Genomic DNA, 12,388 nt, shown 5'->3' on the forward strand with positions numbered 1-12,388 from the left:
TAATATGATGGAAAATAGACCCGGGGGCCATAGGTTTCACTAGAGGCTTCTCTCATGAAGGCAAATAATACGGTGGGTGAACAAACTACTCTCGAGCAATTGATAGAAAAGCGCAAAGTTATGACGATATCCAAGGCAATGATTATGTAATATAGGCATCACGTCCGTGTCAAGTAGACCGACTCCTGCCTGCATCTACTACTATTACTCCACACATCGACCGCTATCCAGCATGCATCTAGAGTATTAAGTTCATAAAGAACAGAGTAACGCCTTAAGTAAGATGACATGATATAGAGGAATAAGCTCATACAATAGGATATAAATTCCATCTTTTTATGCTCGATGGCAACAATTCAATACGTGTCTCGCTACCCCTACTTTGTCACTGGGTGAAATCATGCAAGATTGAACCCAAAGCTAAGCACCTCTCCCATTGCAAGGAAAACCAATCTAGTTGGGCAAACTAAACCGATAATTCGAAGAGAAATACAAAGATACCAAATCATGCATATAAGAATTCAGAGAAGATTCAAAAAATATTCATAGATAAGATGATCATAAATCCACAATTCATCGGATCTCGACAAACACACCGCAAAAGAAGATTACATCAGATAGATCTCCAAGAACATCGAGGAGAACATGGTATTGAGAATCAAAGAGAGAGAAGAAGCCATCTAGCTGAAGGAAATATGCCCTAGAGGCAAAAATAAAGTTGTTATTTTATATTTCCCTTTTCATGGTAAAGGTTTATTATTCATGCTAGAATTGTATTGATTGGAAACTTAAATACATGTGTGAATACATAAACAAATACCGTGTCCCTAGTATGCCTCTACTAGACTAGCTCGTTGATCAAAGATGGTTAAGGTTTCCTAACCATAGACATGTGTTGTCATTTGATAACAGGATCACATCATTACAAGAATGATGTGATGGACAAGACCCATCCGTTAGCTTAGCATATTGATCGTTCAGTTTTATTGCTATTGCTTTCTTCATGTCAAATACATATTCCTTCGACTATGAGATTATGCAACTCCTGGATACCGGAGGAATGCCTTGTGTGCTATCAAACGTCACAACGTAACTGGGTGATTATAAAGATGCTCTACAGGTATCTCCAAAGATGTTTGTTGGGTTGGCATAGATCGAGATTAGGATTTGTCACTCCGAGTATCGGAGAGGTATCTCTGGGCCCTCTCGGTGATGCACATCATAAGAAGCCTTGCAAGCAAAGTGACTAATGAGTTAGTTACAGGATGATATATTACGGAACGAGTAAAGAGACTTGTCGGTAACGAGATTGAACTAGGTACGTAGATACCGACGATCGAATCTTGGGCAAGTAACATATCGATGGACAAAGGGAATTACGTATGTTGTCATAATGGTTCGACCGATAAAGATCTTCGTAGAATATGTATGAGCCAATATGGGCATCCAGGTTCTGCTATTGGTTATTGACCGGAGAGGTGTCTCGGTCATGTCTACATAGTTCTCGAACCCATAGGGTCCGCACGCTTAACGTTCGTTGACGATATAGTATTATATGAGTTATGTGATTTGGTTACTAAATGTTGTTCGGAGTCCCGGATGAGATCACGGACATGACGAGGAGTCTCGAAATGGTCGAGAGGTAAAGATTGATATATAGGACGATGGTATTCGGACACCGAAGTGTTCCGGAGGGTACCGGGTACTTATCGGGTCACAGGAAAGGAGTTTCGGGCACCCCTGGCAAAGATATGGGCCTTATGGGCCAAGTGAGGGAACACATCAGCCCTGGTGCGCCCCTATAGGGGCCAGCCCTATGAGGAGGAGAAGGAAAGAGGGGAGGGCAAGGAAAGTGTGGATTAGGACTCCTACTTCCTTCCCTCCCCCCTCGGTTATATATGGCAGGGGGGCGCGCGGTTTGGGAGGGACTCCAAGTAGGATTCCTCCTACTTGGGCGCCTCTCATGGCTGCTCCTCTCTCCCTCCCACCTATATATATGTGGGGGAGGGCGCCCCTAGCACACACCAGACAATTGCCTAGCCGTGTGCGGCGCCCGCCTCCACCGTTTACACCCTCGGTCATATCTTCGTAGTGTTTAGGCGAAGCCCTGCGAGGATCACTTCACCATCACCATCACCATATTGTCGTGCTGAAGAAACTCATCTACTACCTCGACGTCTTGCTGGATCAAGAAGGCGAGGGACGTCACCGAGCTGAACGTGTGCAGAACTCGGAGGTGTCGTGCGTTCGGTACTTGATCGGTCGGAGCTAGAAGAAGTTCGACTACATCAACGCGTTGTCAAACGCTTCCACTCACGGTCTACGAGGGTACGTAGACACACTCTCCCCCCCTCGTTGCTACGCATCTCCTAGATAGATCTTGCGTGAGCGTAGAATTTTTTTGAAATTGCATGCTACGTTTCCCAACACTAGCTACTAGCTATGGACCCGTAGGTCTGAGGTAAACTACTCACGCTTCATCGGAAGGGCAATAGAGTTGATGTAGATGTCCTCCGTGATCGAATCCCCCTACGGCAGGACGCCGGAAAAGACCCCAAGATGGGATCTCACGGGAACAGAAGGTTGCGGCAGTGGAAAAGTGTTTTCGTGGATGCTTCTGGTGGTTTGGGAATATATGTGAATATACAGGAGGAAGAACTAGGTCAGGGGGTCACAAGGGGCCCACAAGGTAGGGGCGTGCCTCCACCCTGGCCACCGCCTCGTGGCTCTTCTGACTTGAACTCCAAGTCTCATGGGTGTCTTCTGGTCCAAGAAAAATCATCGTGAAGTTTTATTCCGTTTGGACTCTGTTTGGTATTCCTTTTCTGCGAAGCTCAAAAACAACAGAAACTAGCAGTGGGCTCTAGGTTAATAGGTTAGTCCCAAAAATAATATAAAATAGCATATTAATGCATATAAAACATCCAAAATAGATAATATAATAGCATGGAACAATCAAAAATATAGATACGTTGGAGACGTATCACTAGGTTCCTCCACAGTGTTTTGCTTGAAACTTTTACAACTCAGTGCGCCATCATTGAGTGTGGAAACATAGCCTGATTAGGATTGAAGTCATCTGGATCAGTCATGAAGCTTGCATAAATGTAACCCCTTACAATGAGCTCTTCATCACCTCCATACACTACGAACATTTCCTTGGTCCTGTTAAGGTACTTTAAGATATTTTTAATGGTTGCCCAACAACCCTTTCATGGATCATTCTGATACCCGCTACTAAACTTGGCGCATAGGACACATCTGGTCTTGTACAAATCATGGCATACATAGATCCCATTGCCGAGGAAAATGGATCCAGTCGCCAAAGCAAATGGAAGAGCCCGCACAGAGAAAGAAAGAATGGATGGAAGGTCCCCCGCTAGTGACTGCAGTAGCTTTCTCGAAACCGACATTCCTCACCATACGGGTAGCCCCACCAACGTCCAATGGACGGGTGGAGCCAAAGGAGGCCGACCAGTCGTCATGTGAGTAGAAATGAGTGACACGGAGAAAATGAGAAGAAAGGGAAGATCCAATCCCCAATTAGTGATAGTAGTGCCTTTCAGGTACAACTTCATATAGTTATCCACATTCCTAAGCTGCATTTATGTTTTTGCATCTGCATCTTTGAAATTGTTCGTCTATTTTCTTGATTACATTTGGATTTTACGTCATAGACGCAACGAGTCATTTAGTTCCTCTAAAACAAAATCACATGCCATAACATTCCACATTGACTTATTAACTACTACAACTGCTTGACGTTTCATCATGGTAACTTCATCCGAGGATATCATAGTACCCTACGTAGCAACTCCACTATGTTTGATGAAATTGCACCTGTTGTTGTTAGTGAACCTAATAGGAATTCTAAACCAAGAGTTGACTGTTTGCGTAGGAAAATGTGATCTTTTGGGCCTGTTTGGTTACCTGCACCTATTTTTGGCACTTTGCATCTATGGCCCGACTCAGCCAGACTGAGTGAATGTAGGTCAAAAACCATGTTTTGCACATAGTTTATTTGCCTGCATCCCCTCCAGGCTGGCTGAGCAGCAACATACGCACCGATATTTGGTTGCCTGCATGCTCCATCCATATGCAAGGTGTTGTTGTTTGGTTACACATGACACAAATGTTGTGGTAACCTCTTCTAGGAGTGGTGGGGTTACCAGCACACACAAAACACAATAGCATAATAGTCACAACATAAATTGTTAGCACAGAATAGACCATAACCATACTTTGTCATAGCAGTACTAACAGGTAGGTTCATAAGAGTACTAACATAACAGTACCACAAAGTCTTCAAATAGGACTTACAAAGCCGAGATAAGATAGTAGAGATAACATCGTAAGCACCCACAGCATCCATGGCAAATGCTTTGTGGTGTGGCTCACGCTTGGCACCACCTCAACACCGTCGTTGGTGAAAATGATCACCTTCAAGTGCACAGACTCACCAACTTGGAGCTGAGAAGGCACCCGATCATGATCTTGTGAGCTACACATAAGTCGGCCCAACCATTATCAAGGGTGAGCCTGCCAGTGATCATCCGGACTGTGGCCTTCCAAGTGCAACCATTGTTCGTCGTCAACCTGGACTCCATTGGGACGGGGACGAAGTGCTTGCTGAAGGGAGGGGCATCTGCAGATACTCCACTTTAGGTCTAAAGATGATCTTGAAGAAGTATGTTGGGTCGACACTCTCATGGTAATGGTCATATTTCTTAACCCTCTTCGAGGCATTGCCAATCTCCACCACCGCTTTGCCCTTCTTGTCCGAGGCAACCTCCTTGCCCTCCTTGTTATTGTCTTCCATGACGAGATTCTCAATCTGCATTGGACATACACATATGAACTAGTGCTCGAATCAAAATGTACTGCACGTATGAACACGATCAAAGACTACTACACATATGCATTGTTTGACCACCGCACTCCACTTCGGTGAGGAGGAGGAGCACCAGGCGGTGGAGGTTGTGGCGAGGGTCCCGATGTAACGTATGTTCACCCTGTGCTAGTGAAATTCGTACCCTGTATGTGTGAAAACCCTCGAATCCCTTATCGGAATCGATTCAATGGGTCCCAAAGTCAAAGTCTAACCTTGAATCGAATGCGTGTAATGTACAAACAATGATAAATCGAACGCGGCCGCGGGAAATTGAGGCTACAGAGAGGACATAGGGCATTACCGTCATTGATGCATAGGGGGGGGGGGGGGTTGAAGTTGGTGCTCGCCGTTGGTGATCACCTTCCAGAGCTTGCCTCCGATGTATGACCAACGGTGCTTGCCGTGCAGATCTTGTGGTCGCCGCAGGTGTGTGTGTGTGTGTGTGGGTGTGTGTGTGAGAGAGAGAGAGAGAGAGAGGTGAAAAAGGGGTAAGAGGAGTTAAGGCGCCACTTCGGGAACCAACACGGGGTCTCCCCGCACGTGCAACCTCCTCCACCCATGTATTTTTAGGGAAAACCGGCACCACCCATATCTGATCCCTCGCATCGCCGGGCCTGACTCTGAAAAAACGGCTGATTCGAGCGTGCCTCCAAAGCTAGACCGGAAGGTGCTTCAAAAAACGTGTCATGCAGACCCAACAATATTTGCACACAATCAAACGTGCCTCCAAAGTCAAACCTTCGAAAATCGCATCCAGCTGGACTGATTGAGATCGTTGCAAGTAACCAAACAGGTCATTGAGGAATTAGTTATTAACCTTTATAAGTATATAGTAGTATTTAGGAAGGAAAAGAAATGCCGCTGCACAAAGCGTCCCTTGGTGGCGCGATGGGCCGTGCAGTTGTCGTTCCAAAGGAAAAGGAAAATTGGCAGCTGGTTGTGGTGTTCGCTGCTCGCCACCGACTTTCCCGGCGCCACCGCACCGTGCGCCGCCCCCACCGGCGGCGGCGATGGGTAACTCACAGGCGTCTCCCTCGTCCGCCTCCTCTGCCAGCTTCGTCATGGCCTCCAGGTACCACAGCTTCGAACCGCCGGGACCGCCACGGCAGCTGCTGCTTCACCCCCGCAGCAATTTGCGAGCATCATGTGGTGATCTCATCGCTCCGTCTCCACTTTCCGTAGGGCCTTCTCGAAGCAGGCGCTGGACGACCTGCGCGCGCACTTCTCCTCGCTCGCTGCGCAGTCGGGGACCCGGGGGCGCGCCATATCCCGCCCCGTTTTCCTTGTGAGCTCGCAGCCGTAAAAGTTTGCAACTGGGATTGGATTCGGGTGGATCCGGAATCCGTTTTCTGATGGGAAGTGGTCTATCTTATGCAGGATTATTTCGGGGTACGTGGGGCGCTCGGCGATAGGCTATTCCAGTTGGTGGCGAAGGAGAGCAGCGTGGAAGATGGAGTCACCTTCGAGGGTTTGATCGTCTCCAAAGTTGGTACCCTTGTATTACCGCTTGCTTCAGTTCGTTAGTTCCCTTTTGGAAGTCGTGGTGGATTGGATAAATTTGTTAGTATAGTGCTGCATTTGTACTGCAATACAAGTTAAAAGAAAAGGGAGAAACACGTTTCTACTTTCTATGTCATAGTATGATACTGGATGCTCTGCTTGATTTTAGACTGATTTTAAGTAGCTATCTTGTCGTTGTCGTTGGTGTTTTATCGAAACTGATCACTATTGGTTCTTTTTATTGCACGATTAGCTTGGTTGGATACATATGCACACTACTTCAATCGCATAAACCTTAAGTCTTCAGAAAGAAAAAAAACTTCCGATAACAGTTTTATTGTTCTTCAGTTGCTATGCTAATTCATCCTTTAGTATTCCTTCCAATGCTAGGGAATGCCATATGCCTCTAGGTTTTTTTCCTTTATGTTCCATTGTTTGATATCCATCTCTTTGTAACATGTAGGCAACATATGAAAGGGGAACTAAAGATGAAGCCGATGAGTTCATTTTTCAACTGTGCGATGTGATGGGAGATAGTATCTTAACAAGGTATTTCTTGAATGTGCTGGTAGAATTGAGTCTTCTTCTGATATGTCGGTATGTCAGTTGCCAATATCTAACTCCTTAGATGATGATTTTGTTTATGTTTGTAAAAAAAGCTGCCACTTCCAAATATTTTTCACAGTATCTGTCATTAGATATCTGTATTCAGGACTGTAGGTTTTTCAGAGTATTTGTCCTTGGATATTTGTATTCAGGACTGTAGGTTTTACTTGACAAACCACTTACTCCTACGCTTTCTCTTTCATGCATTGTCAGGTCTGATCTGGAAGCTGTATTGGCGTCCATTCATGAAACCATATTTGCAGATAATAAGGAAGCCAAGGAAGGTTCAAACAAGAGTACATTTGAAGCATTTCTCAACTCTGCGGTATTTTCAAAGGATGCTGAAGGGGTCTCTGAGAAGTCTATGTCATTATCAGACTTTAGAAACTGGTGTATTGTCATGCCATCACTGAGGAAATTCCTTGGAAGTTTGTTAATGCCTCCTGACTCAGGTATGTGTTGCCATTCTGCAGATTTTCCAAAAAAAGATGTGTATTCCTTGTAGCTGCATCATGACAGAAGTGTGCTCCTATTTAGTGCATTAGAATAATTATGCTTTTAATAGTCAAATATGATCTTGCTTGAGTCCATATACATATGAGCAGTACAACTGGCGTTTTCTTTAAACTGTTCCTCCTGGCTCTCTAATTCGCCTTTTACTGACACGCTCAACAGGCAAGTGAAGTTTGTGCTGTTTTGCACTCGCACTGCTCTGGAGCACCAAAGTACTCCCTCCGTAAAGAAATATAAGAGTGTTTAGATCACTAAAGTAGTGATCTAAACGTTCTTATATTTCTTTAGAGGGAGTATCTCTTATGTATATGAAAAAAGCAAGACACTTAGTTGACAAATATTTACTGCTGTTGAGGTACTACTAGTCTGAAATAGTGAAATCACCATTCACCAGAGTTTTAAGACCATAAAAAGTAAATAATCTTGAGGTACTACTGTTGTCAGTTCTAGACTTCTAGCAACAAATCTCAGCTCTCTATCTTTCTCAAATATACTTTGGTGCTGATCATACTTGAGCAAACGTACACTAGGCTTATATTGCTACTGTTTCCTGTTTTAGGGTAAGTCTGAATCTGAAACTTCTGTTGGTGAAGATTGAAGACATGATGCTGTTGCCAAGAGGCAAAGTATGTCAATATGTCTTTACTAACACAATTTAAAGAAATCACTTCAACAATCAATGATCCAATTAAGTAAACGTGCTATACATAGGTGATTCCACATGTCCGTTTGAATGGGATAGCAAAAGCGTGCAACTGAGTGAACCTGAAAGCAGACTGCAACACATTGTTAACATGGTAACCAGCATATCAGACAGCGGCCTTGTACTAGGCAGTTGCTAACTTTTTCTTGCTCGGGTCTGTGAGTGTTGCCAACAAGGCACATGGTGTTGGCTACTCTGCTGGAATAAGATGATCAATGGCTGCAGATGACCTTGGTATAGGAAGCGTCTATGGCTTTACTTAAAGATTGACCTGTCAGCCTGTACAAGAAAGCCTCTCTTTTTGAAATTTATGAGACCATATGTCTGTGTATTCGTGTTCATTTATTCCAAGCGAGCCTAGAAACATCATTGTTATCCCACCCCATTAGTGATCTACCACATGTCCACACTCTTGTGTGTCATTTTCTTACCTACTCCCTCCGTTCCTAAATATTTGTCTTTCTAGAGATTTCAAATGGACTACCACATACGGATGTATATAGACATATTTTAGAGTGTAGATTCATTCGTTTTGCTCCATATGTAGTCACTTATTGAAATCTCTAGAAAGACAAATATTTAGGAACGGAGGGAGTACATGTTTGTTACTCTAGCATGTTTTTAGTAAAAAAATTTTTTTTGAAAATGGGCAGCACACTTTCATTCATACATGACTTGTTCATTACATATAATGGTCCTGATCTTATCAGGATACACATTAAACCAGCTAGATTCAGCATTATATTCTGCAGATTTTGCAAGGACATGTGCTGCCTCATTACAGCAACGTTTTACATGATTAAAATCACAAGCTAAAAACTTAGTAGCAGCAGATTTAATATCCTGGACAATGGCACCAATAGAGGATCTGTCTAGGCCTGTACCTTGCAGCTTGTTGATTAGCGTCAAGCAATCAGAGGCTACCTGAATCTTCTGAAATCCAGCATTTTTAGCAAGGACTAAGGCCTGACGAACAGCAAGAGCTTCTGCCACTTCAGGACTTTGGGTGTGATCAAAACAGCCTCGGTATGCTGCCACAGGTGCTCCTAGATGATCTCGAACTACAACTCCATAGCCAGCTCGTCCCGAGTGGGAGAAGATGGCAGCATCGACGTTGATCATCAACCAGCCCTCCGGCGGCGGAGACCATTTTTGAGTTGATGTAGAAGTCTCACGCCTGTAGGAGTTTGGTGGGTTGTCATTACATAAGTTCATGAATTCAATATAGGCCTTGATTTTCCCCACCACACGAAGAGGATTAAGCAGTGTCTCACCGTTACGATGGTTGTTCCTGTTCTCCCATATATGCCACATGGCCACCGCCAAAATCGTAGAATGGAAGGACGGCGCTTTAGCTATCCAGTCCAGCAACCATTGCCTAATATGAATAATTTTTTTAACATTTAGACAAATTCCATAATTGCTTTTTAATTCCCTCCAGATTTCTTTTACATACTGGCACTGTAGAAAACAATGCTCAATGTTTTCCTCTCGGCCGCAGAAACAACAATCATACCTTGTGGGTATTGAACGCACCTGTAGCTGGGATCCTGTAGGTAGGCAGTTGTGTGCTATTCTCCATAGCACAATCTTCATCTTGTTTGGGCACTGAATAGTCCAGAGTTTCTTCCAAACCTTCTCCATATGATCTTGTTTTGAAGATGAACCTGTACCAGGACGGCTTCGGTTAATCCAAAACTGGTGAGATTTCATTAAGTTATATGCTGATCTAACAGTATAAGCACCACTTTTGGAGTAAGGCCAAGATGCGAAGTCATTACAACCAACTGTGCTAATAGGAATGCTTAAAATTTTCTCTGCTATTTCTTCCGGGAAAAAGTTCCTAATCAGATTTACATTCCACATGTGCTCATTCTCCAACATCAAATAATGACTCTTCTATCCTCTAGACCAGGCGAGTAGGTTGTTAAAATGGCAGTTATAATACCCGGGATCCAATGATCCTTGAGAATGTCGATGTGCTTACCATCACCTACTCTCCACAGTAGTCCTCTCTGGAGAAGTTTTTTGCCATGCATAATGCTGCGCCAAACATATGAAGATGATCTTGGGCATTTTGCTGTCCAGAAGTCCCCATTTGGATAATATAGGCCTTTAAGAACTTGTGCACATAATGACTTAGGCTCGGTCTTTAAGAGTAGCAACTCGGAGGAGATGTCCCGAAAGCCCATTCCACCCACATACTTTGGTGATGATAACCAGTCCCATGATCTCCAATGCAATTTTTTCTTTCCGTCTTCAATACCCCACCAGAAGTTAATAAAAACATGTATCCTCTGTTCTCAAATCTGATTGTAGAAATATGAAAGCCAATCCTAACCTGGATGTTTATGTTATATTTTTTATGCTTATGTTGAGTTGTTCTATTTTGTAGGCAGAGCCGGCTTCCAGGTACCTCTACTTCACTATCCAGAAAACATCTCCTCCGAGTTGCTACTCTTAAATAAAGAGTATGCTTGGCATATAGGAGGTGGCTTCTCTCAACATGATGTGCAAGAGTGGAAGCTTCTATATCACAGTTCTCTTCATGGACAAAGCTTCAACACTTTCTTAGGCAATGTAACGTGAGTACTATTGAATATTTTGATGTTCTGGTCATTTTCAAGGCTCGATTCTTAGGCCAGAAGGGCAAAAGAGCATTTTTCGACTTAGGGGCAGAAATGAGTAGTGTGTTACAACTAAGGGCAGAAAATAAATAAAAACCTAAAATATATCTTGCGCTGATGTTCTCTATATAGATTCTGTGAACATGCTTGACGGCTTATTCCATGATGGCGACTTTTATGTGTAGATTTTTCACTGCGTTCATAATTCTTGGCATGTTCCTTATTTTATAGGAATGGAGATGCACAGACTGTTTTGGTTATTAAAGATACAGAAGGTTCCGTTTATGGTGCATATGCATCACAACCATGGGAAAGGCACAGTGATTTTTATGGTGACATGAAGACATTCCTTTTCAAGTTATATCCCGAACCGTCCATATTTCGCCCTACAGGAGCAAACAAAAGTTTGCAATGGGTAGGCCTATCTTGTCTCCCTTTATTTACTGAATGTATTGTCATTCATCATCCCAAGTTTGAAGTGGTGTAGGAGCGATTTTTCACAATTAGCTTATTTTGACAGTGTGCTGTGAACTTCACCTCTGAGAACATTCCAAATGGCATCGGCTTTGGAGGGAAGCCACATCACTTTGGGCTTTTCCTCTCTGCAGGCTTCGATCAAGGGCACTCATTTACCTCCAGCACATTCACCAATCCTCCCCTTTCCAACACGGGCAGGTTCAGACCAGAAGTTATTGAATGTTGGGGGATACAAGTGAAGGGATCAAATGACGAAAAGCCGGACCTTGTCAAGGGGACGGTCCTTGAGAGATTCAAGGAGGATCGGAACATGCTGAAGCTGATTGGTATGGCGAGTGCGAGTGACTGAGCACTGAAAAAATCACAATAGCAGATATTTGGAGGTGTTGTGTACAGCACTCTTTTTTATGGGAAATAATACCCTTACTTATATCTGGTCGCTACTCTTGAGTTTTAGCTCTTCGAGCTTTTTTGTTTCACATCCAAAGTGATACAAGGTTAGCTGCATGGAGTTGTTGGTGTATACTGTATGGATCCAGGACGTACTTTTCTGCCCCTAACTGTCTGTTCATTTGTCAAGATGGATCTTCGAAAGCTGGCTGCTGAGTAAAGGATGTGTGAAATGTGTTCTAAAACTAAATCAGTGTAGCATGTATTGGGGTGGACAAAGTAATGAGTGGATACAGTTCAGTTCTCTTGAACTTTGCAGTGACACTTGTCCGTTGATTGATGCGGGTTCATTTTTGTACTAGTAATCTCTCCTGTGGCGGCACGTGGCACGCAATGTCGTCCTGTACACAGCCCCCGCTTCAGTAATTTTCAGAATAGATTTACATTGAAATGCCCCTATCTTTGTAAATCCCAAAACATTAACCCGCACCATCATATTCTCCAATTCCCAAACCCTAGCCAAATCTCTAACTGATGCGGAGCATCCTACGGTCATCCCCATGGACCTACCATCGTCTCATCAAAAGCCAAGAGGACCTATGACACGAGCTAGAGCTAGAGCTCTCGAGAACGAGGTGACTTCCTTCCTTAGTGATATCACACATGATCCACTCGAGACAT

The 12,388-nt window shown here is 43.7% G+C and overlaps 1 protein-coding gene across 1 annotated transcript; it reads left to right on the forward strand.

The window, feature by feature from the left end:
- Positions 1-5,572: 5,572 nt before the first annotated feature.
- Positions 5,573-12,018, forward strand: LOC109771171 (uncharacterized). Its single transcript, XM_020329876.3, has 8 exons — positions 5,573-5,963; positions 6,074-6,176; positions 6,269-6,376; positions 6,855-6,940; positions 7,211-7,449; positions 10,609-10,798; positions 11,072-11,255; positions 11,361-12,018. Exons 1-8 carry the CDS (start codon positions 5,902-5,904, stop codon positions 11,664-11,666), a joined length of 1,278 nt encoding a protein of 425 aa, XP_020185465.1. The 5' UTR covers positions 5,573-5,901; the 3' UTR covers positions 11,667-12,018.
- Positions 12,019-12,388: the final 370 nt, after the last annotated feature.

The sequence above is a fragment of the Aegilops tauschii genome, chromosome 5 (assembly GCF_002575655.3).
Source record: "Aegilops tauschii subsp. strangulata cultivar AL8/78 chromosome 5, Aet v6.0, whole genome shotgun sequence".
Taxonomy (NCBI): Eukaryota; Viridiplantae; Streptophyta; class Magnoliopsida; order Poales; family Poaceae; genus Aegilops; species Aegilops tauschii.